Consider the following 25,284-nt stretch of genomic DNA (forward strand, 5'->3'; position numbering starts at 1 on the left):
TTAAAGCTCTTTCTGTTGCTATACAATGAGAATCTTTGTATAAGTTTTATGAGCTCTATCACTGATCTATTCATTTTCTAATGCCTGAAAAATTACAGATCTTGTGCCTATTGAATGAAAAAGCAAAGCCCTTTACAAGCCTATTAGGAAAACAATATTTACAACAAAGCACCAAGGAAAATTCTCCCATTAAATTTTACAGCAATTTCCTTGGAAGAGTCCTTTCCACTGAGAACAGCTGGACTTAATTGCAGATGAGCTGACTGAAGGAAGTACATCTGATTGCAGATGTAATAAAATTCATGCTTGACACCTTAATTTTTTTTAATATATATTGGCCACCATCAAATCACTGCATTTGCTGGTTTGCAGGCTGAATCTATCAAAGTTTTGGCAGGAGAATAGACAGTGAACGGAAAAGCTTGTGGAGGCCTTCAAAGCTTGGTGCTTAAGACACAGCTTTTTAATGCTATTGATTCCTAACAATCAATAGTTTTTTTCAATAAGAAGGTCTCATATTACCCTTTTTCCCAACCACCCTTCACAATGAACTTAGTTAGGATGAAAAAGCACTTAATGGCTTTCTTTGGAGATTTTTTTCCCCCATGTTCATTGCAGTCTCTTCTCCATTACAAAGTTCACCTTGCTCAGCCCTTCTGGTTGATGGTTGTGGAGTGGTTGACCAGATGTTTTCCAGCATAACAACATGCCATGGGGTTAAGCTTTGACCCAGAAGAGCTCATTTCTTTCAAATAAAAGACATTGCAACCACATCAACCTCTAGCATTTAAGGTTATTTGCTTAGAAAGTACCATAAAATCAAAGAGCTTGTTCCTCTTCCTCATCCCTGTTGAAATTCTGTAGATAATTTAATTTTCAATGACTTTCACAAACAAGGTTTTAAAGTAATTTTTTACCATTAAATTTGAACCAAAGCAGTTATTTCTCTTAGGAGTTTTTTACAGTGACTTTTCAAAAAGTAGGGCTGGTCATCTTCTGTTGTGCATCACGAGGGTGTGGAAATTGCTTAGGGAGAGAGCAGGGGGAGTAGGAGCTGTGCTTGCTGCCACTGGAGATTGCCCAGGAACTGAGTTGCAGTGCTGACTAATTGCAGGGAAATTGCTTCTGCTGGAATATATTGAGTGAACAGCAGCAGCAGTGCTTGCCTGGAGAACAGAAAGTTTAACAAGGATGGAACAAACACTAAATGCTGCCTGAATCCTCCTGCAGTGGGGGTATATAACCCCTTCCCTCTTCAGTCTGTGATATGGGAGTGTGGGATCCCCCTCCCATTTGCCCAGCTGTTCCATTTTCTGCTGAAGAAAATATTGGGATACTCCTCCAATTCTTTCCTGTCTCCTGACCTAACAGGATTATTCCTGGATAGAAACATACATTTCTGTGAAAGGAAAATAGTTCTATTTTATCCCTGTGTCGTGAAGCTGATAATCAGCACTCATTACAAACAGAGGCTGCTTCTCATGCCTGGGGGGTTTTTGTTTGCAGAGTAACACTGCGTGGGCATCCCAACACTTCAAAACCAACCTGCTGCTCCTCAGGTACCTAGCATGCCACTAATAACAGCCTCATGAATGTTGCAGAATCTATAATAAGAAACTTAATTTTTTTAAAGGAGTAGCATTCACTGCTTGTTTCTGTAAGTGGCTGTTTAACCTAGCAATGTTTAGGCCTGCTAAACATTGCAGATGTACACATAACTGCATTTTAATCAACCACAAAAACACTCTGTAGCATAAGTAGTTAGGCAGCTATGCCCTCAAGAGCACAGGTAAGTGGGCTAGTAAATATTTAATCAACTATTGTTGCATGGGATAGTAAACATTAATATTTAGTATAATATTTACTTACATTTATATCCCATGTTTAGAATAATATTATGTTTAAGGACAAGTATACATTCAGATGTTTGGTCTGGTAATACTACTCATAGACACCTGCTTAGGTAAGTTATTTAAACACTGTCATGATGCAGGCAAGAAAAGGAAAGGATTAGTTTATAAGATATAGACACAGGCACACAGCTATATACACACTTAATTTTCTTTGTGGAGTAATTGCATTGTGAGAAACAAATGCAATGTACACATCAGAATCTCTTTGCAAGGTGGTAGATGTTGGGTTTTTAACATCAGACTCATCACCTGGCAGGGAGTGACCCTGGGGGGCTGCGTTACAGAATGCTGGACTGGCACCAGGGCAGTTTTCCAGTGAACACAGCATGAAGTGCAAATATCACTCCCCCAAGGCACAGCCCTAAGCACAGAGAGACCTCATGCCTTTCTTAGAGAGTAAAATGGAGGGGTTGGTGATTCTTTAGAGAAATGCGGGATCCAAACACGCCAAAGATAAAAATCCCTTACCAAAAGCCCTGGAAAAGCACCAGCTCCCTGGCAGGACTGCAACTCATCCTCCATCAGGCTGGCTTTTGCCTCCATCCTGAAACAGAGGTGGCATCCAGCTTCACACATTAATATTTACTGCAGCTTGCAGTGCAGCAATAGTCCTACATCAGAGCTGACTCTATTATAGAAAAGACCTGCATTATAGCAAGAGGTGGCCCTTTACAGGGATTTGGGTTTTCTGCCTGAGAACACATTTTGGACTACAGAGTCTCTATATACATTGAAAATTTCCTGTTACAGCCACCTTGTATTCATGATGACAGACAGCCTTTCTCTTCAGCTGGGGCCCTTCTGAAAGAGCTCCTTAAGGTCTTTTTTTATTTATGAACTAAATGAGACTTCTTGTAAAATGTATATCTGTTATGTGGATGTGCAGGCTTGGGTACTGGTTAGTGCCACTTATATTGGACCCCTGACCAAAGCCACATTGTCAGCTTGACCAGAATATTTTGTGCCAAAGTAGAGAAGTCATCTGAGGACCAGCAAAGCAGTAACAAGCATTTAATCACTATTTCATGGGCTTACAGATGGCCCATGGTATTCAGGACTGGTTTCACAACCATGACCTCAGCGAGATGCGGTGTGGCAGTGGGGCTGCTCTTAGGGGATACGAGTTGTCTGTTGTACAAACAACATTGTCACTGCTGATATCTCTGCCAGAAGGACCTGTGTGCAGCAGCACTGGGGTTTGTTGCTTCTTTCCTTAGCATGCACTGCCTTTTTAGCAATATGCCTGCTGAATATTAACCACCCTAACGATCCCAGCGCAGCTCCACAGCACTGCTGCTGCCTTTAGTTCTGGCTGAAGTGATTTTCTGCTTTTGTAGCAGTTTCAGTAGAGGGGCCAAGGACTGGCAGAACTACAGCAGCTGAGCAACCTTCCTCCTCTTCACAGGCAGCTCACAGCCAGGCACCAGTGCTGACGCACAGGGCAAAGAGATGCTCTGTCCTCTCAGGCTGTTTTGACAAGGGCATTTGGTGGTAGGACAAGGGGAAATGGCTTTAAACTGGAAGAGAGTAGGTTTAGATTAGATATTAGGAGGAAATTCTTCCCTGTTGCCCAGAGGAACTGTGGCTGCCCCAGCCCTGGAAGTGTTCAAGGCCAGGTTGGAGCAGCCTGGTTGAGTGGAAGATGTCCTTGCCTCTGGCAGGGGTTTGGCATGAGATGACCTTAAAGGTCCCTTCCAACCCAAATCACTCTGTGGCTATGATTCTATGACTTACACACCCTCCTCTGGATGCCCATCACTGCTCTCCCCTCTGTCTACCAGCCTTGCTGGGTTACTGGGGGTGAGGGCATCCAGGGGAACTGACCCAGCCAAGACCCTCCCAAAACAGCATCTGCTCTCTCTCTGACCTGCCCCCAGCCTCTCTGCAGGCACACTTCATTTTTCATTGACTGCCTGGTAGCATTGTGCCTGACTTCATTGAGAGGCTTTTAAAATCTTCAGCTTTGCTATTAGTATTGATTAGCTTTGTCCTCTTAGCAGGCTATTCTTTTTTGTGTGTGTGTGTGTCTCCTGGCTTGTTGCATCACCAGGTTCTATATTGCTCTTTAGGGTCCTTCCCATGGATTTTTAAGTGTGAATACAGCTGGGGACAGCTCTGGGAAGAGATGCTAATCTTCTGAACAAACCCCCCAGGCCATCTTTCAGTGTTTAGGAGACAATTCGCAACGAGAAAGAGGACAAACAATCTGGTCATTGCATCTAGGCAAAAAAAGAAAAGAACAGAAAAAAAGACGATGAAGAGAAAAGAGGGAGAGCAAGTTCCTCTTCCAAAGGGAGAGAATGAGTATTCAGTAACTTAGAGAGCCAATGCACCAACTTCATTCCTGCAGCCATGGGTTGTTAAAAATACAGGAGTAGTAATTAATAGTTTGCACTTACACAGCATTTTTGCAGATTAACCTCTCCACCAAAATTTCACCTAAATCTAAATGCAGCAATTTTCTGGAGTGGAAAATAGTGGGAGTTTAATAATGCATAGAAACACCATGCAAGAAATCAAGTCAGGAATACTATACAGATATAAAAATGCAGGGGCAACGTTCATAGTGAGAGAACTCAACTACTCAGGCTGAAATTGCTTTGTCCTGTCCAGCTAATAACCTGCCTTACAAAGTTGTTGCTGAATTGTTAAAACACGACTAGTAGTGTTGCAAGTACACTTCAGTTCCATATCTCATCTTACAGCCAGCATCTCCAGAGTGTGGTGTCTCCAATCAAATCCCCCTGCATCAATCTGATATTTATTCTGAGGAGACACAGCTTCTGAGCCACCCAAGCAATGTTTTGCAGCCCAGAAGGTTTCCATTGACATCTGACCCAGCACTCCTGTAAATTGTGAGAACAGCAAATATCACTTTGCAAAGGGGCTGTGGGTGCAGCCCATTGATTAGATGGTCTCATCCTCATCCACTGGGAATGCATCCGTTGCACAATTCAGCTCGGATGTCAGAGAGGTACTGCAGCAAGAGAGCTGCCTCAGAAACTGACCATGGTTATTCTGCTTGATTGCTAGAAAGTCTTCTGTGCCATCTCTGTTCTTCATCCCAGTCCCCAGCATTGTTTGTTTGGTTGGTTGTCCAATGGAATGGGGATCAGGAGTCATTTTTAGCCTCTTCCTTGGGTGCTTGTGCCCGGGGTTTGATGTTGAACAGCCTCAGCTCATCCCTGTGCACTGCAGACCATGAGCTCTCCAGCAGCACACACCTCATCCTCCTGCTGCGTGGAGAAGTCCTGTGACATCTGGATCTGGGGATGTAGCTCATGTACAGCGAGTTCAGCTCATGGAAGAGGGAGAAAATAATCCTTAGGGGGGTGTTCACTCATTAGCTGACCCCAGGTATTCCTTAATTGGACTCTGCTTCCCTCAAAATTCTCTCTCGAGGGTTGAGCTCTAATCAAATTAATTTGTCTCTTGGCTGATGAGGAATAACAGTAAATCTGAAGTCCCTGAAGGCATATGGAAATTGGCCCACATGAACCATATAATTTTTAAATATGAAGGAGAAAACGGATTTGCAAAGGAAGTTTCTTAGCTGGCAAAATAAGCTATAACAGAGAGCACAGCAAAAGGGAGAAAGTAGTCAGGAGAATAATGCAACACAGCTGGAGCACAAGGTTTTGTCTGAGAAAAGCACTTTCTTTTGTTTTACCAGAAAGGCATTTCACTCTGAAAATGAAATCCAGACAGGATGTTACTGAAGGTCCACATCTTATTTTCAATAAATGATGAACCTTCATGTCCCATGAAATATGAAAGTATAAAGCTGCATTTCTATCATATTCAGCAAAGGTAGGGGGGTTTTGTTCCCTTTTGTTTAAATAAATTCATTATCAAAGGTGTAGTGCCCTTGAGAAGCTGAGACAGTTGCTTGTATTGCTGTGCAAGGAATTTGAGAGACTTGGTAAAGTTTTTATGAACAGTGATGCAGAGATGTGTAGTGTGTCTTTCAAGACCCCCGATCCATCCATCCAGAGCTGACACTTGAGCTGTAAAGAGACATCCTTGTCAAACCACTTACATATTGCATATACAATGAGATAGCCCTTCGTTTCTAGCACACCAGTTGCAGGAGGTAGAATTTAAAGCAGAAGGGCTCCAGAACTCTTATTTCAGATTCTTGAGGCACCAAGCGTGGAAATCACCGTGGCAATAATGAAAGGTCAGTGTCTGAATGCACACTTTGTGAGAGGGCATGGAAATATTTTGATGAAAAAGAACATGTGCTTCAGAAATTGTCAGTGTGCTACAAATCTGAGGGGTATGGAGGGCCAATGCTTCTCTGGGATGCAGGTTATCCCTGTACATCCTTTGTTTTGTCCTGCAGTTAGGAATAACACTATGGAAAACAAACCCACCTGCATGTACCATATACACTTACAATACAAAGGGGAGGGAAAACTGCCTCAAATGGCTGGTTTCTGAAAGTCAGTAAGAAAAATAAGGTTCAATTCAGCCCTTAGATACACACCAATGGCCTCATCTTAAGATTCTTCTGTACATTTTACACCTCTTACTTTCACTATGATTTTATTTTAATAACACTTTTCTACCTTCTCCCTGTCCTTTAGACACACTGGTTACTATTTCATGTAATATTTCCATTTTTAAGTTGTGTGATACCCTCACACACAGTTCAAATTCAGGGAGAATTACTTATCTTCTCAAAAAGTAACGATGGTTGCTATTAACCAGATTTTGGCCTCTGCAGTGCCATTGGGAAAAGGTGGCTCGAATGACTCCAGCTGTAACCCAGGAACTGAAGCAACCACAAGTCAATGTCTAAGTTGACAGGGAGCTTTCTCCTCTGGCTGTGTGTTTCCAAGGAAAGTGCAGGCACAGTCATGCTGGGTATTAAAGGAGATCCATTTTATGCCAGTTTTTGTCCATGACAATTTCATCAGCAGCCATAGAAAATGATATGAAAAATCTGAAGATGGATGTTAACAATTCATTTATTAAATTTCCATAGTTAATGTAAACTTAATAACTTCCACATCCTACCAGCTTGACTGTGCCTGCTGGAGTTCACTGTTTAAATAGCTCTCCCTGTAAGGAAAATGTACCAGGGGCATCATCTGGACCAGCTCCTTCAGTGCCAGGAACTTGGATGATTTCTTAGAATAACTATCTAGGCAGGTTTTTTACAAATCACTGCAAGTTCAGCCCCTGTGAAAAGGGTTTTCTGAGGAAGAACTTGCAGGCACAGCATCTTTGGAGGCAAGCAGGAGTTGAAGATTCCCCTCTGCCTCCATGGGAACGGTGCCTTTCCCAAGACACCTCTCAGAGCAGCAGAAATCCTGCATGACATCAGGTCAGCCTCACCCAGGGAGGCTCCAAAGGCTGCTCCAGCAGCTGGAAGTCTTTAGAGGTGCTTTATAAATATGCCCACTCTTACAGCAGGTGCCACATCCTGGTCCACCAAGGAATTTTTCTGCATCTGTTCCACAGAGAGATCTGTGCAAGGCTGAAGGTCACAGCTCTGAGAAGTCCTTGTGTTAAGTGACCTCAGCTGGCTGGGATGTGGTCCTGGCTAATGTCTAACGGGTTTCATATGACTCAAGTTTTTCTCCTTTGTCCTTCCTTCTCCTTGCCCAGCATTTTGCTAGTTAGTGGTTATGCAGCAACAGCTGCAAAGTACCCTTTCAAGGCAAATTATTATTAACAGCGCTTTGCCAGATTGGCACAAACTATTGAACAAGGAGCCACAGAGTGGTTTGGATTGGGAAGGACCTTAATGATCATCTAGTTCCAAACCCCCTGCCATGGGCAAGAACATATTCTTCCGAGCATCATTCTTCCAAGCAGCCTGTTCACAACCCTCTAAGCAGAGCACGCATTTTTAACTCCACACCCTTTTTTCTCCTAGAAGAGGCGAAAAAGCAGGACCTTGGCTGGCTGCAGCAGAGCCGAGCGCAGCCCGCCGGGCCCCGATCCTCTCCCCGGTCTCGATCCTCTCCCCCGGTCCCGATCCTCTCCCCCGGTCCCGATCCTCTCCCCGGCCCCGATCCTCTCCCCGGTCCCGCTCCCCCGGCCCGGCCCGGCCCAGCCCCGCTCCTCTCCCCGGTCCCGTTTCTCTCCCTGGCTCCGCTCCCCAGGCCAGCCCCGCTCCCCGATCCCGCTCTTCTCTCCCTGCCCCTCTCCTCTCCCCGATCCCGCTCCGCTCCTGTCCCCGATCCCGCTCCTCTCCCCGGCCCCGCTCCTCTCCCCGACCCCTCTCCCCCGGCCCCGCTCCCCGATCCCCCGCCCCCCGGTCCCGCTCTCCCCCAGCCCCTCTCCTCTCCCCAGCCCCTCTCCTCTCCCCGGCCCCGCGGCTCCGCTGCAAAAGCGCTGGAGGAAAACTGCGGGAAGTGAGCGATGCTCTGCGATGTGGCAGCTCCGGAGGTGCCAGGCGAAGCTAATGCTCCGGAGCGATACTAGAGGGCACTGTAAACCTGGCAGTTTTGGCTTCCGAATGGGACGAAGTAAAATTTGAAGTGTTTGCTATTTGCGGTCGTTAAAGCTCTCCTGGTATTTAGCGCAAAATTAGTGCGAACCCCCGGGTCCTGAGCAAATTAATTGGTGGAATTACACAGAAATTACTCCCTTACAGTCAGGGATCCTTATTCATTGCCAGGCCCTGAATTGTTGCATCCACTGCTGGAGGGGCTCCTCTCCCAGTAAATGGGCAGGCTTGGAGGAAGGGGAGCAAGAACCATTATGGGAACTCAGCAACCTTTTTTTTTTTTTTTTTTTTTTTAAGCTATCACTTAGCAGTAATGTGTTCATTAATTGGCAGCCAGACCACTGCCTGGCTTCATTTAAAACCTGATGGTTTCCTTTCATTGTGGTAGCAAAGGTTTCATCCTGCACCTTCCCTATTATATGCCAACATCATTTTTTTCCTGTGCCTGATTAAGGATACACACCTATCAGAGAGAAGGAGAGTTTCTGCACTGCGATAAAACCAAATTGTTTTTAAAAGAGTCTTTTAAAACATATTTAAAAATAGGAACATGCTACTCTAAATTAAACACTCCAATCAATGTGATCAATAGATTAATAGGTTTCAGTACCTGTCTCCTCAGACAGTCCTCATACACCCATCACTATAATTTATAATTCAGTGTTCAACTTAAATTAGTAAAATTTAAACTGAAACAGCAACGGAGTGACAAGTAAACAAGACTTCCCAATTTAAATTTAAAATGTTTACCCAATGTGCAGAATCAAGCTCTCCGCCCTCGCAATATCACCGCCACACAAAATAAACACTGAGCCACAGGGGATAAGAGGAAAAGGCATCTTGAGAGGTCACCTAGTCCATCTCCTTCCCCCAGGGTAGGATCAACCCTGCCTAAATTGGTCTTGACAAGAGAGTTTCTCTAACCTGTTCATCCCTGGAGGTTTTAAAGGAAACTCCACAGGCTCCTCAGATGGTCTCTTCTGGGTGTCAGCTGTTCTTATAGATGGAACATTTCCCCCAAAGTCTAACCCCAAATTACTTTTACTGCAGTCTAATCCCACTAATTCTGTCTGTGAGCAACAGTTCATTACTTTTGTAGTATCTTTTATATTTGGGGAGATTATAACTGTATCTTCATCAGCCTTAGGCAATGGACCATAGCTCCTTCCCTCTTGGGAGGTTTATTTTCTAGACTGTTCTTTTCATTTTCTGCATTGCCCTGGAAGTCTGATGACAAAACTGCTCCTCCCCAACACTCAGCAGAGATGGGAGCATTGTACCAATGTACCACACCACACTCTCTTTATGTACAGCAGTGTCAGCTTTGCTTTGCTCACACCAGGGCACCAGAGTTGGCTCAGCGTTCATTTCTAGCCCATGGTATTGTCCCTTTCTCTTAGAAATGCTGCCTATGCAGCCATTTCTGGACACACATTTCAATAGCTTTAATATATTTATCTTTGCTGCTGTGCCTGTAGAACATCAATCTCTTCTTTCCAAGCTGTTTCTTCAATTTGTTAAGACTTTTGAATCTTTCTCTTGTTCTCTGAGAGCACTTACAGCCCCTCTCAGCTTGGTGTTGTTAACAGCTGCAATATGTCTCCTCCATATTCCACTACCCAAGTCACTAATGAAAATATTGAGTAATGCCAGAGCTGCACAGACCCCTCCAGCACCGTATTCAAGCCATCCTTCCACTTGGACAGCAAACAGCAAACAGTTTTCAGCATGTTTCCCAGCTGGTTTGGTACCTTACAGCATTTCTCCCCATCCATATTCCCCCACCTCTCTCCTGGAACATCCCATGAGTGAGAGTAAAACCTGACTGCAGTCAAACTGCAGCTCCTCTTCTCTCAGAGACCTGCTGCCCTGCCACAGGAAAATTAGATTGGTTTGACATGATTTATCCTTGACAAAACCACTGCTTGTGGGGCTACTGCATCCCTCATGCCAGTGCCATGCCTTGCCTTTGGATCTAGCAAGCAAAATTCTGTCCCCTTTGAAGTAAGGGACAGAACTCCCACAATCCAGGGACTTTTTCATGTCGCTCAGCCCCCAGAAACAGCGGAAATACCATCACATTACTGCTCATTTTGGTAAGCAAGGGTTTATTTCCACTGAGAGCTGCAGAGGCAGAACATAGTCAGGGATATCACAGCTGGCTTTGAGCTTTGAACCCCCCGAGTACCATCAGGTATGTGGACACACAGCCCCTCCCCAAAACTGGTGGTACCTCATTTCCTTGGGACAGTTCAATAGAGGTGGGAGCAGGCGTAATTTACACTCTGAAGGGAGCTGCAAGGAGGTATAAATTACTTAAGCACAAGCCACCTAAGATTTACTTAAAATTCACTCTGAATTTGGCACCAGAAATGTAGGAGATAATCAAGTTTTCCTTTTTGAGATCTTGTGTATTTAAAACCTGCTGTGTTTAATTTCTGCAGTCACAACAATGCTCATTCATAAATATTTCCTAATGTTTGATCCTATTAGTATGTACAGTGCAGTGTTTGATTAATGGACTGGAACAACGCGATCAAATATATTTTGGGTTCCAGAATACCACTTTGTAATGCCTAATATTTGAGGAAATATTACAGATAGGCTTGTCTTCTGAATAGAAGCGATTGCACTTGAATTCTGAGAAACCCAGATAGAGATCTTGGATAAGATCTGAATTTCAAGCGAGTCCTAATTACAGAGCACACTGGACCAAAGCTCGAGGTCTGCACATTTCCAGTGTTGGATTCTTCACAGCTCAGATGCAAATGTTGTTTCTTAGCCCTCTCTCTCAGGAATTCATAACATATTCATCAACTTGTAGTACCTAAGAGCCCTGTCCGACTGTATTTGGAAGACCTTAATTTGACTCCGGTAGGAGTTTAACAATATTAATAACTAATATTAAACTGGATTCCTAACGGGGATGCCGGGACAATACTCTTTGATCACTGCATTAATCTGGTGCAATTGTGTTTATATCAGCCTCGTTCATCCCATGTGAGCTCAGTGCCATCTTGGCATGAATATGAAATATGCAAATCTGGGGGATACACGTTAATAGTGGGTCCATCTGCTTGGATCTTTTATTAAAGGGAAGTGTGAATGCAGTTGCCATGCAATACACTCTTACACACAAAGACCACGAGTTACGAAAACAAGAGAAAACATCTCGTGCTTTGGCCTTATTGGTATTTCACATTTGTCGTTTCTGCGTCTGGTTTTCATTTTAATTTAGAAATTTCCCCCAAAACGAAATTTGAGTGAAAAAGCTCAACAGTTAGGAGTGACTGTGCGTATACATGCACGCACATCTCTTCCTCTCTAGTGACAGACAGGATATTACTTTTCCACTGCATATGAAATTAATACCAGAAGCACAAGAAAAAACATGTAAATGCCATCCCTTAAAGCCTGATCTGGATCTCACTTCTACTGCTTAAGACATATATAACATCGAGGAAAACTAGTTGTTGGAGTGAAAAAGGTAATCCTGAGCTGGTTTGGGAGAGCCAAGCTCAAATATGAGCTCAGCCTTGGCTGTGGAGTCATAGCCCAGTGGCTCCACAGGATGTGGATGAGCTGCTGTGTTCTGCTATCCCACTTTCTCTGTAATAAACAACTCTCCCAACTCCATCCAAAAGGAAAAAGCTCTTATGGCTCATTGTTCCTGTGCACTGCTGTGACCTTAGCTTGTCTCCCTTGGGTGTGTGCTGTTCCATGCTAATGGTTTGGGGGGAGTGAGCTGTGATTTATTCAACAGCTGGCAGGTCAGCCCTCCGTGCCCCAGCTATGCAAGTTCTGACTCACATGTGGAGGGCAGAAGGTGCCCTGATGGCACAAAGTATCCACCTTGCTGAGCATTCTTAATCCAGGAACAACCCTTCATCCACCATCCTGCAGAAATGGAGAGCTCCTGGCACCACAGTTGGTTCTGAGCCTCACACTCATCCCAGAAGGCTGGGTTGAGCAATCATTTTATTCAAGGACACTGGGATCTGATGTACAAAAGGGCCCATTCTCCTCCTTGATTCACAGATATTTGAGTAGGCAGAAGAGTAAGCAAGAGGAGTTTTTTCCATATCTTCAATATGCTAATAGATGAGTGAGCTCAGCTCTCTATTCATTGCTTCCAACATACATGACACAGATGATGCTGTTCCCATTGTCACGCTAAAACTGGGGGCTTGATGACAAGAAATTCACTGAGCTTCCATCTGCATAGAGCTGAGATGGTGGTTGGGCAGGCAAAGTCACCGCATTGGATTATGTCAGCTCTACTGTTTGCATCCAGTTTATTAGCTGTGCTTGGGATCTGAAAAGCCAGTTGAAATCACAGTTATTCCTGCAGGATCAGCTCTTGGTGCCACCTGGGGTGGGCCTCATTTGTCACTACCCAGGACTGGCACCTTTTTCTCTAGCAGGGGCACAGGGACTGTGATCTGGGAGCCAGCAAATGTCTGAAGGGAGTGTTCAACCAGCACGTGACCCAAGAAAAAAGTTAAGTGTTGAGATTTATTACATGTGTATTTCTTAACAGCATCTTAGCATAACTGGGTCAGTTATCTGGGAATCAGCTCGTGTGTGCCTGGGAGGGGGGACATGTGCATGGGGCTGCTGGTTCTGTGCTGCTCAACACATCACCTGCCTGGGAGAGAATGAATGTGTTTATCCCAGTGCTAAGGAAAGAAGGAAAAAAGAACAAGTCAACCTGCCACAGCCAGCTGATTATGCATTTTCCACATCAAATTGTCAGCATTTATTCAATTACTTCACTCATTACAAGTGTGTTCTTCAGCCACTAATCCAAAACCCCTCCCTGCTGCTGTCAGCTCCATTAGAAGTGACACATTCCTTCCTCAGGTGAAAAAGCTTTTGTGGAAGGCATCTCCTCTCAGGACAGGGCTTGGAGCTGCTGGGGGAACACAGCCCTGCCCTGGGAAGGGAGATCCTCTCCCTCTGCTGCCCTCCTTGAGCACAGAAATCCGCCCAAGGACTGAGGTGAGACCTCCAAGGGGTAGCAGGAGCTGTTTTTAAAGCCAGACACTCTCTCAGGCAGGAATTAGAGGAATTCACAGGGCTCAGCCAAGGATACAGAGGAGATCCCCGGAGCCAAAACTGTATATTCTCCAAACACTTCCAATTTAATAGTAAGTTAAAAGAAAGTTCCCCTTCTGAGGGGTTGTTAATTATAGATCCCTCCTTTAAACAGTCCTCCTGTTTTTATCCATGCTTACACCCCCACAGCTGGTAAAGAGGAGGAAAGCTCTACCTTCCCCAAAAAATCAAATACATCCGAAATGCTTCCTGAGCTGATTCACTTGGCTGGGCTCCTATTTGATATATGAAACAAAAGACAAGGCAGTAGAAAGCAACATATTTTCCCTGTGTCAAGGTGAAGCACTTCCCATCACCCAGCCCATCTCTGCTGGGGTTAATGCACATCAATAATATTTAAATGATCAAAGTTTTTCAGCACACACAGTGATGGGGTTTTTTTCTGACTTGTCATGCTTGTTTTCCTTAAAGAGGCAATGACCTGCTGTAGTCAAGGCTTGCAGTTTGGCACGCAGGAGCGTTTTGAGAAGCGTTATCTCCCGAACAGAACAGCAGCCTCATGTTTCCCTGCACAACAACCTTTCTTAGCCTAAAATGCTTTGCATCCCATTTCCTTGATCTGGCTAAGTGCTTGCATGCTGAAAATCCCACCCTCCCTCCAGCTGTCCTTCTGGCAGGAAAGAGACAGCATCTTCTCTCTGGAGAGTACAGTCACTGCTCCTTTGGTTATCTAATCAGGGAGGGCAAAATTCACTCAGGGCCCTGTGAAAGCGGCTGAGCTGCAGAAAATGCATCCCGAGGTCTTGTGCAGGAGGGTGGGAGGAGGCAGCCGGGGAAGCCTCCCCTCCCAGAGCAGATGCTCTCTGCCATTTCCCCAGTAGCTTTCACAAAGGAAGAAAAATGTGGAGTACTCCAGGGACTGAAGCATTCAGCTCTTTCCTCTCCTGCTCCTCGGCTCTGTGCGTGCCTCGCAGCAGGGCAGGGTCTGCTCTGAGGCCAGGGCAGCCTGGGCAGGAGGGCAAGGAAATAAATGTCCCCCACCCACCCTCCTGGCCTGTGTGAGCCAGAGCTCAGTTTCTCAGGTTTTGTGTGGGTTTTCCAGCATTTCTCCTAACTACAAAATATTATGCCTCTCTGCCTTCTAAAACTCTGTGATTTTGTCTTTGCATCAAGCATGAGGAGCTGGGAAGCACAAACCTTCCCATCCTGATCAAGCTGGGAGCTTTCTTCACATTCAGCTTGCTGAGAACAAAAGGGCAGTACAAGGGTGGTGAGATGAGACAAATCCCGCCTGGAAGTGCGAGGTTCAAGCAGCCTTCACCTCATCCTCTGTAACATCCCAAACAAAAGACCTTTAAGTGACTTCCTCCCTTTTCCTGGCAAGCTTCTCCCCAGAGGTCCTGGTGGGCTGGAGAAAGCCACCACTGGAACAAGGTTTGGGTAGAGCTGTGCTTGGCAGATATCACCCCTCACAATGGGGTCTCTCGCCTGCTCCTGGGCTCGGAGCACATTTCCAAGCTGTGTGTTCCCACCTAATAAAATGCTTACTCACTTGCAGGAGGCACTTTGACGTCCTTGGCCGCACACTGCTAGATAAGGAGCATAAAAAGAATGTATTGCTGTTATAGGGGATACAGCAATATGTATCCTCAAATGAAATATCCTTTATAAGCCTGGTTATTATTCTGGCAGTGATCTCGGGTCGCTCTCAGCAGGCTCAGCTCAGCTGAGGTGTTAGCGACCTCATTGCCACGGTGAGTGGGGACTGCCAGGTGTCACGTTTACCTTCTGCTGTTCCAGTGCATCCTCTATCATCCCAAGTCAGGAAAACACTTCCCCTTTCTTCCACGCATGTCAAAAGCACCATTTAGGGAGCCAGATATAGCCCTGGTATAAACAGGTGCAAGCCCACATATGTCAATAGAATTACACCTGATTTTAATGGGCTTACATTTGGCCCTTGAGCCCTGGGGATCCCTCTGGGATTAGAGGCTGTATTAAATATTAAGGGCCTTATTCTCCACCCCTGCCTATGCTGGAGTAATTAAATCTCCATGCAGATCCATTGATTTTCAACTGTGCTCTCCTCGTGTGAGGAGGCAGCGCTCGGAACGAGGGTGGGAGCAGAGATGTTCCCTCAAGGAAAAACACATCCATTTTCCCTCCCCACAGAAATCCCATCCAGAAGAAAACTGTACCCAGCTTTAAGTGTTTGCAAAACGTGCTCGGGTAAAAGAATGCAATTGGTCTAAAATGAAAATATGGCTCAAACCCTTCCCCATTGCCTCCAGCCTGTGAGAGCAGCACTGCCGCTGCTTTGCCGCTTCCTCCAGGTTGCCGGCTCTGAATGCCACACAATCCCTCTCCTTCCCACATCAGGACCTTCGGAGCCAGACCTGCGAGGAGCTGGGTGATTTCCCATTCTCCAAGGATCTCCTGAACCTCGGTGTAACCTTGGACAAGCCCCACAGCTGTTGCCAGCCTCTCGGGGGGGTTGAGCTCACTGGTTAATTCCGGTGCTTTGCCTGGAGCTAGCGCCTTTTACCTGTGTGTATACAAGTATTATTGCCAGCTTGTGATCTTTTGAGCTAGCAGGGCTGTGAAAAACGACTTTGCTTTTTCCTTAAATGCCACGGAGTTTAGAAGTGTGACGGCTCACACTGTGCTGTTATTCTTTCCAATTGAAACCTAATGATGCGTGCATATCACTTAACTCTGATGTCAATAATCAGCACACCACTTGGTCTTTGCTGTGGCTATTAGAAGGAATGAAAATGAAATACCAACTCCGTTTTATCCTGTTACTGTACCATAATAACTAATAAAGAAGTAATAAGTGAGACGTGGGGAATTTCCAGGGGAGTCATTACTACAGAGCAGACCTAAAGGCACAAAGTGAAATCCAGGAATATTAGCCAGCCCTGGATTCCCAGCCAGTGCTTCTCACTTAAGCTATACTGCTGCTGTAAAATAAGTGTTTACAGAAGAAGTTACTGTGTGGAAAGTATCAGACCGTGTCCTGGAGTGGAAACTGAGCCAAAATCAAAGACATCCTTGCAGGTAAAGACCACCCTGTGCATCAGCATCGCGTTTAGGCTGGGCCAGAGTCAAGACACAATGCCAGCATTTCATAAATCTCACTTATGCTCCAGAATATGGGAAACATTTCCCAGAACAGCTCTAAATCACCTCTGTCTGGTTGCAGGATGAATCGTGGGTTTTCCAGGGACTCTTATATGGGAGAGGCCACCCAGAGACCTCAGGGCAATGGGTCAAAGGAAACCATATAACAAAATACTGAGTGTCTGAGGTTCAAACCACGTGTAAGATGGACAACGCATTTTCTGGCTTAGAAATCACTGAATTGTTGGTTAGGAAGGAGCAGTCATTTTTGGGTGGTTGCATACGCAGGAGGCAGTGGTGATTCTTTAGATTTCCTCCCCATAAATGAACTGTCATTTATCCATGAACTGTCATTTATCCACATGTCAAAAGCCTGTCGCTGCTCAGCAGTTCTGTCTTCAGCAGCTGCCTGGTGCAGGGAAAACTCGGACCTTTACCTGCCACAGTTTTATCCACCTTTTCCACAGCTGGAACCTCCTCTGCCCCTCAGCATGGACACAACAGAGTGGACCTAAGCAACCCAGCTGCTTCTCCAGCGCCGTGCTGGAAGCTGCTGTCACACCTTACCGTCCCCCACCTTCCCAAAGCAAAACCTGGTTAAATCTCACAGCACATTCCCACCAGTACCAAGCATTTCCCAGCCATCTGATTTCCCCATCTCCGAGTTCCTGCTTTGTTTATCCTATTAATTCCAACCACCCCCTCTTCCCCCAACACACACGCACGCAGCCTCATTTACAGCATCTTCACCAGCACAAGCCTCCCCAAAATATTCAGGGCACACCAAGCGAGGACTTACACGTGTGGGGAAACCCTCGTGACTGGAGATTTTTTTTTTTCTCTCTCGAGCAAACATGAGCTCATGATTTTAATTTTTTTTTTTTTTTTAAGCTCTTAAAGGAAAAAAATAAAAGAGAAGCCCCGAGGAGCGGCATTCCCGGCTGCCGTTATCCAGCCGGGGGCAGCGGGACGGCGCGGATGCTGCACCGGGAGCCGCGGGGCCGCCGGGGCTGAAGGCTGCCGCTCGCAGCCTCCTCTTCCTCGGGTGCTTTTCCCTCCCTCCTCCTCCTCCCCCCCTGCATTTCCTCCTGCACCTTTAAGAAGCCCATTGCCGCCGGTGGGATGGTGTGTGCTAAAGCTGCACAGAGGAAGTTACGCAGCCGGGATCAGGCACGGAGATAAAAGCTCCGATTGTGATTGAAAGTGAGAGCAAAAGGGATTTCAGCCTCGGCATTAACTTGCCAGGGGAGCCGGGATTGCACAAAGCTCCCCCGGCCATCTGCCCTTGGGGGCCGGCGGCGCAGCGCCTGCCCGCCGCGCTGGGCAGGGCAGGGCAGGGCAGGGCAGGGCAGGGCAGGGCAGGGCTGGGGGGTGTGTTTTGGGGGTTCCCCCGGCCCCGAAGTTCGCTGCTCCGCCGGGAGCCCCTCGCCGCAGAGCTCCCTCCCGGTAAGGACCCGCAGCGCCGGGGATGGGGGGAAAGCGGGGGCGGAGGGGGGGCGGCCAGCGCCGGCATCTGCCCCGTCAGCCCCGAGCATCTGTCCCCCCGCGCCTCCCGAGTTGTTCCCCCGCTTTCCTGGGGTGTCCCGCTCTCTGTCCCCCTCCCCGGAACATCCCCGTCTCCCCGCCGCGGGATGGGGTTTATTTTCCCACTTCGGGAGTTTGGGAAGCCGGGGGGCTCCCCCAGCCCAGGGCGCCGGCTCCCCCCTCCCCGCCGAGTCCCTCCCCGGTCCGTGCAGCCCCCCGAAGTCCTTTAGTGTAAAAGAAACCGGGGAGGATGGGGCGGAGCGGGAGCGGCATCGGGTTTTGCCGGGAACCGCGAATCCATCAGGGAGAGCGGCGGGATGCGAGTGGGATTTCCAGGTTTTCTGCTGGGAGCCGCGCAGCGCTGTCGCGGGGTTCGGGCTCCCGTCCCCCCGCGGTGTCCCCAGCTTCGCTGTCCGGGGAAGGGATGGTCAGCGTGGGAAAGAGGAGAACAGCTCCGCTCCCTGAGCGCGGGGGGAGAGCGGAGAGTTCATGGGGAGAGCAACACTTCTGAGAGAAAATTAAAAACTCCTTCATTGAGTTTACTTTCTGCTCTTAATCCGAGAGCAGCTCAGTTGTTGCTCAGCGTTGTCCCTTTATTTCAATAGGGTGTTAATCCAATAATAAGAAAAAAACCCGGAGCCGGCTAAGTCAAGACACAATCTAATTTTGTGTTTTTAATACTCTGGCTATCAGTCCCCAGTGAGTGCTGAGTACTCTTCAAAGAGAACAAAGAGCATTGATTCTATTTGTTCCCATGAACTGCAGTTTCTTAATAATATCAGGTGAAGATTTATTTTCTAAGAACTAAACCAAATCAAGCAGGGTGAAAGCTTTAATTTGGGGAGCCTCTCTGCCCCGTTTGCAGTATGTTGGCTCATTCCAGAGCAACACTCCAACTATTTCTGCAAAGGGACTGGACTGGCTAAGTGGGTGTTGAGCCGCAGACTTCACCCCAAACCCTCTTGCCTGGCTGATGGACAGACAGTAAATACATTTTTCCCAGCAAATTTTCACTTCCCTGGGAATCTGTGACATTTAGCCAGCATAACAAGACACTAATAGATATTATAGATCCTTTCTACCTGGGTTTTTCCCTGACAGCCATTCATGTGCAAGATATAATTGTTGAGGCTGTGAAAATAGATCCATAAACTTAACAGCACTGGAGTCCTCATTAAAACTACCCTGCTTGTTTTCTACACAATACCAGAGTCTCTCACTCTCGCTGTTATCAGGCACTTGGCAGTGACCAGTTTGATGTAATAATTAGGAACTGACTTGTTATAACTGAAAAGACAGCTCTGATGTAAGTAGGACTTATAAACACTGTGTCACACTGGCTTATTATTTTTACTACATTTACTCATAATATAAAAATAGCAGCCAGTCTATTCTTTTTTGGGGAGTTTATTCAGGTCCAACGCAGCTATAACAGGCTCTTCGTTGAGAGCTGGCAACGAAGCATGAGAGACAGCTTCTCTTTTCTGAACTCATTCATCTCAATCAGCAATCTTTCAAGCAAAAAGGGGGGAAAGGGAGATGGTAGCAGGGCGGTGTGAAGCCCCTGAACACGGATCAATGCATCTGTTAACCTGGAGTTTCTGAGCTTGAGTAACTGAGCTTCATGAGAAAGGAAATGCTAAGCATGCTGCTGAAGCAGATATGCCTCAATTGTGAGAGAAAAGTTGGGGAAAGAAATAGAAAGCGAATTATCCAAAGGTAAATTTCTGTTCTGGATATGTGCCTCCCACCTTCTTGGATGAGATTTCCCTCCTGAATCTAATATTGAGAGAGGGTTTGACTTTTCCCCCCTCCCCGCTTTGGTTCTTTGTCATTTTGTTTTGTAATTACTTACAATTTTTATAGCTCTACTGGAAAGACAACAAAATTGCAGAAATGTTGTTCTAACCTGAAATGAATACTGGGAAGGTCATTGCTCTTTGTATTAGGTGAACCTAAATGGTATTAGGACTTCAAATTGTTTTTTATTAAATGTTATTGTTCAGATAAATCATATGTGGGGATGCTGGACAATGTATCTGTCTCCCCAGCTGTCTTATTTATTTGCTTATCTTTTTAGGACTATCAATTTGTCTGTCTGTCCCTTCTCTGTCTGCATATTCCCCATCTTCTAATGACCCGTAGCTGCTTCTTGATATTATTTGAAGACCCATTAGAGCTCCTGTTGTCCAGCTGCTGTTGCAAAGCAGATACCTTAAATTGGGCAGCGCTCCTTCCCTTCTCCCAGACAGCAGAAAAGCCATAAGCATCTTACTATGGATTGCTTTTTATTAAAGTTGTATATCTCCCTGTTACAAAAACCTGTCTGGTGGCTTGGCAAGCCCAGCTGAGGGCTCTGCCTCCTGAGGGACTCCTGTTCTTCCTCCTGCTCCAACTGTCCCCCCTCGCTCCCACCTAACCTGTCTTCCAATTTCTCTCAGGTCCCTCCTGCTGATGAGCTCTGCCTTTGTCCTGACCATGAAAGAGAGAGGAGATCTCAGGTAGCCCCATGGATTGCAGCTGAAGGCTTTGGGAACTTGGTGCTCCATTGCCAAAAGGCAGAATTGGACAGGAATCCTTGCCACCACCACAGGACACAGCAGGAGCAGCCAAGGCCAGCCCTGCCCCAGTCACCCCCGTGACCACCCAGCACCTGCCGGACCACCGCGGATCTGGGCACCGACCTGCTCACGCTGACACAACCATCCTTTGGGAAAAAGGAATTTCAGCTCCAAGCAGTCTCTCTTGTCAGAGTTGTACTGATGACCAGATGCTCTATTTATTTTATGTGCTAATGTTCTAACACCCCAATAATTAAGGCAGACACAGTTTAAGGCACTTTCCACAGCGACGCATTTGGAGCAGACCAGAAGGTTGAGGAAAACCTGATCCAGCACCATCTCACGGCCTCTCCAATTTACTCCTATCAAATTTCATCAGCAGCTCAGAACTTGATCTTTGTATTGATTGACTGGAGTCACCTCTAGATATTTTCATGCTGATTTGGAAGACCTTTCGTACAATAAAAGGGGGAAAAAATGAGGTTAAGGAAGACTTTTGACCACTGATCAGCAACTCTGGCCAAAACTTTCCCAATCAAGCGAATTGCAAAGTTGGCTTCTGTGCCAAGAGGAACTTTCCAAGTCCAGATACAGCGTGCAGAGTGGGATCATCCCTGTTCCTGTCTGGATCTCCTTCGACTGGAGCATTTTTAGATGAGGAGTTTCCATGCTGATCCCGAGAGCCACCCCTAGCCCAGCAGCCGCCTTCCTCGGGACTCTCGGCACTGCCCTCGCCCAGGGATCCCGCGCTTGGCCGCAGCTGCCATGCTCTACCTGGCTGCTCTCCTCGTGCACTGCGTCCCCCTGGCCATGGGGCAGTATGACATTTGCAAGTCCTGGGTGACCACGGATGATGGCCCATCATGGGAGTTTTATGCTTGCCAGCCCAAGGCCATGCGGATGAAGGATTACGTGACCGTGCGGGTGGACCCGGCAGGAATCACTTGTGGGGACCCTCCGGAGAGGTTCTGCACCCATGTAAGTGTTTGCTCCCTTATTTGCTGGCTTAGAACGGGCTCTGCTGGTGGCTGGAGGCAGTGTCCAGCCCAGATGCCACTGGGAGGATGTCCTGGGTCAGGGTGGCCACGGTGGCCGCTGTCTGGAGCTGTCAGTGTGCAGAGCACCCTGCCCATCCCGGGGCTGAGCCAGTCCTGCAGCAGGGATGGGGCTGGCATGCTGAAGGGAGGGTGAGGAGGAGTCAGGGAGGGCTGAGCAAGTCCTGCGGGGTGAGGTCTGGGTTTTGGAAAAGCTCTGCCCCTGCAAGCACACAGCCTGAGCTGCTCCTCTGCTTGCTAAAGTGTGGGGTGTGCTCGCCAGTCCCATCCCCAAGGGCTGCTCCAGCACTGTGGGATTTCATAGGATGTGGGCAGGTGGTCTCAGTTTGAGGCAGCACGAAGGGCAGGGCAGGAGAGTTTGGCCCCTGCACCCCCACAGCTCTGGCAGTTGGTCTGAGAACCACAACTTCACTAAAGCCCCTGAAAATGTGGTTCTCCCTCTCTTCAAGCCTCCACATGAAAGGGCTCTGTGGATAGACATTTGCCCTTGTAGTTAAAATCTTTAACTTATTTTCTCTTAAATATTAATCATTGCATTTCATTCCGTGCACCACAAAGCTCAGCAGGAGCATTTGATTTATAATTCACAAGGCTTTACATTGTTAAAGAGTTCAGGGGTCAAAGCAAAGAGCAAAACAGTAATGCCCCCTCCCAAAGGTCCCCCAGGAGTGGTCCAGGCACACATTTAAGGGACAGACACCAAGCCAGCCCATGCTGGCAGGGTTTCTACTGGGCTGAGTACTGGACAAGGAGTGTCTTCTAAAAGAGTATATTATTCTTTTATTGTAATGAGAAGGGGAGTTCTGCCTATAAATCAGTGCATGGAGTCCTGTTTTCTATTGCCATGCATCAGTTTGCCACCCTGGGCCCAGCCAGTCAGGGCACCTCTTGAAAATCCAAGAGAAAAATGCTCCTGTGACACCAAGGGGTGCCAAACATTTATGATCATCAGAACATGCTGTCAGTAGTTACCCAGTTCCCTCCAGCCTAAGGGCTCTCATTAGTACCAGGGAAGACATTTCCACTAATTCCTGATAAGTAGCAGCTTTTCCTTTTAAAAGATCGTTTGAAAAGAAAGATTAAGTCCAAGGCTGCAAATAAAACTGTTAACTATTGATGGGTCAGTCTGTATTTCCATTTATCTGACTGACTGCAGGAGGATTAAAAGGAGAACACCAGATTGCTTCCCACTACACTCACTGCAGCTCTTTGCAAACCCTCTCTGGCTAAGGATGCTCCAGACTTCAGCTCCACTGACCTCCAAGGAAGCAAAAGACACAAACTGCAATCAGCTCCCTGCATCTCTTGATTCAGTCAATACTGAGCTGAAATCTTTCTATTCTGGGCACCAGCAGTATTTCCTTGTAGCGTACGCCTGCCATGTGCTGTAACACTTGCAAACACCGTGTACAGCCGTGAATGAGAGCTACACAAATGCAAAACATGGATTTGCCTCCCTGTCCCTGCCTCACCCCAGCCTGGCCCGGCTCTCGCCTCCCAGAGCAGAAACCAGCACTCACAGCACTGTCCCTGAGCAATTCCCTGGTGAAGATTCGAGCTAAGAACAGCAATAATAAACTGCAAGGTATTTGTTTAGATATTTTGGGATGGGTTTGTGAAATACCACTGTATTTATGGCCCTTTCTCCCCCATCTTACACCAGTGCTGTTCTCTCCAGAGGACTAAAGAGTTATAAGAACGAAGCAGAGGAGGAGCAGCCAGGCTGAGGTGAGCAAGGAGCCCACCCAGCACCCAGTGCACAGAGCAGGGGGTGGCTGCAGGAGAAATCCAGGCTCCAGCCCACCCTTAGGACTGGAGTGGTGTGGGCTGGGAGGCCATCAAGGTAAATTTTCACTGCCTCTCTCACCGAGAGTGACACGTGGCCACTTTCCTGCTGAGCATCCCCTTATGGTCAGTGGAAAGTGGACTCAGCAAGAAATGGCCCTTCCATCGCCGGTGCTGGGTGGTGACTTGACACCTATCGACGTGCAGGGGGAGGGAGAGGAGCCCGCAGAGGATGTGAGCCGAGTTCTGCTCCCCCTGCTCTAAGGAAGTGCTGGGCAAAAATCGATGTCTCTGCCCACAGATCATTACAGCCCCCGAGCCCTGCAGAGGGGAGGGCCAGCAGCTCACACCAACCCAGGGCAGCTCCTCGCTGCCAGCCTGCTCAGGTGCCTTCTGGTGTCCTGTTATCCTTTCTCTTCAGGTTTTTAATTATTTCCTTGTAACAGGTGGGTTCTCACAGGAGCCTGGCTTTCCAGCAGAGAAGTTCTTACGGTGACTGTATTGCTTTCTTAGGTGTCTTTCAAAACAGCAGGGGACTGTCCGTGCAGTTAAACTCGCGTTACTCAGAATTAAGCGCAGCCCAGCGGGGCTCCCGCCCTGCTCAGACAGCTGCAATCAAAACTAAAGGCACACAAACAGCCCTCCGTGCCCGAGGCAGCCCGGCAGGGATGAGCTGCACCATGTCCCCATGCAGGGCAGGCCAGGAGCAGAGTCCTGGTGACAGTCAGGACCTTGTCAGACAGCGAGTGTGCCCTGCCAGGCTGCACAGCCCACGGGATCACACACTGCCCTGCCACAGCTCCAGCAACACTTCTGCACAGGGGCCTCAAGAGATGGCAGGAATTATTTGGAGGACCGTCCTTTGAGTTTTATAGCAATTCTGGTCACATCTGGCTGCTTTCTTCTGATTGGGAAGCGTTTTGCTGCTTATTAAAGTCAAGGGTTTTGCTTTTTCCACAGTTTCTGAACCTGTTCCTATTCATGGCAATGCCTTCCTGGCAGGTTCACCTGAAAAATGAATTGTACTTTGCCTCCTGGCAGGGCAGGGGGAATGGTGGGAGCAGGAAGACAGATGGATAAGTAAATAAAAGCCTGAATGAAACGGAAAGTGTGACTGAAGACTAATAGGGAACAGATCTTTTAAACCAAGGATGTCGAGGGAGGGGTGAGACTTCAAAGATCACAGGCAGGGCATGGCACAGAGCAGCTGAACGTGGATTTCAAAGGAGAGGGGTTTGCAGGGCAGGCCCAGCTGGGAAATGGCCAAGCTGCACATCCCCATGGGGCAGAGGGGAGACGTGGTGCTCCTTCCACTTCCCACCCTCCTGGAGGAGGAGGAGGAGGGTGGCACAGCTGGCAGGCTGCTCCCAGGTGTTGAGGTGCTCTGAGATGCTGAAGCACTTCTTTGAGCAGGGACCTTTGGGAGTTTCACTTCCAAGCGTCAGCGTTTTGCACACAGGATAAAAAATTCCTCGGGTTTTGTGGGGAATTCACACACAGGGTGTGCAGTGGGGAGCAAGCAAACACCAAAGCCCAGCCCAGCTCCTTGCAGCTCGAGGGGTTTCCAAATCATTCCAGCAGAAACAAGGAGAGGTGTCCATAACAGGCTGTCATTATGGGATGGCTTTGCTGCTCCTTGACATCCCAGTGAGGGCACAGGGAACCCCCCTTGCTGCAGGAATGGGAGTTGTATCTCCCCTCAGAAGTGTCAAGACAGTATTTCTTGTTCTGACAACACTCTTTGATGCAGGGCTGAGCTCTCAGCCCATATTGATGGGTCAGGGGTATTTTTATTTGGCGTC

The 25,284-nt window shown here is 47.4% G+C and overlaps 1 protein-coding gene across 1 annotated transcript in view; it reads left to right on the forward strand.

The window, feature by feature from the left end:
* The first annotated feature begins 17,742 nt into the window (after nucleotides 1-17,742).
* NTNG2 (netrin G2) overlaps nucleotides 17,743-25,284 on the forward strand; it is a 47,188-nt gene continuing 39,646 nt past the window's right edge. The window contains exons 1-2 of the mRNA XM_041475205.1: nucleotides 17,743-18,003; nucleotides 20,523-21,620. Of these exons, the coding sequence (XP_041331139.1) occupies nucleotides 21,408-21,620 (213 nt within the window). The 5' untranslated portion in view covers nucleotides 17,743-18,003; nucleotides 20,523-21,407. The remainder of the gene's footprint in view (nucleotides 18,004-20,522; nucleotides 21,621-25,284) is intronic.

This window comes from Pyrgilauda ruficollis, unplaced genomic scaffold (genome assembly GCF_017590135.1).
Source record: "Pyrgilauda ruficollis isolate IOZ18807 unplaced genomic scaffold, ASM1759013v1 scaffold34, whole genome shotgun sequence".
NCBI classification, from domain to species: domain Eukaryota; kingdom Metazoa; phylum Chordata; class Aves; order Passeriformes; family Passeridae; genus Pyrgilauda; species Pyrgilauda ruficollis.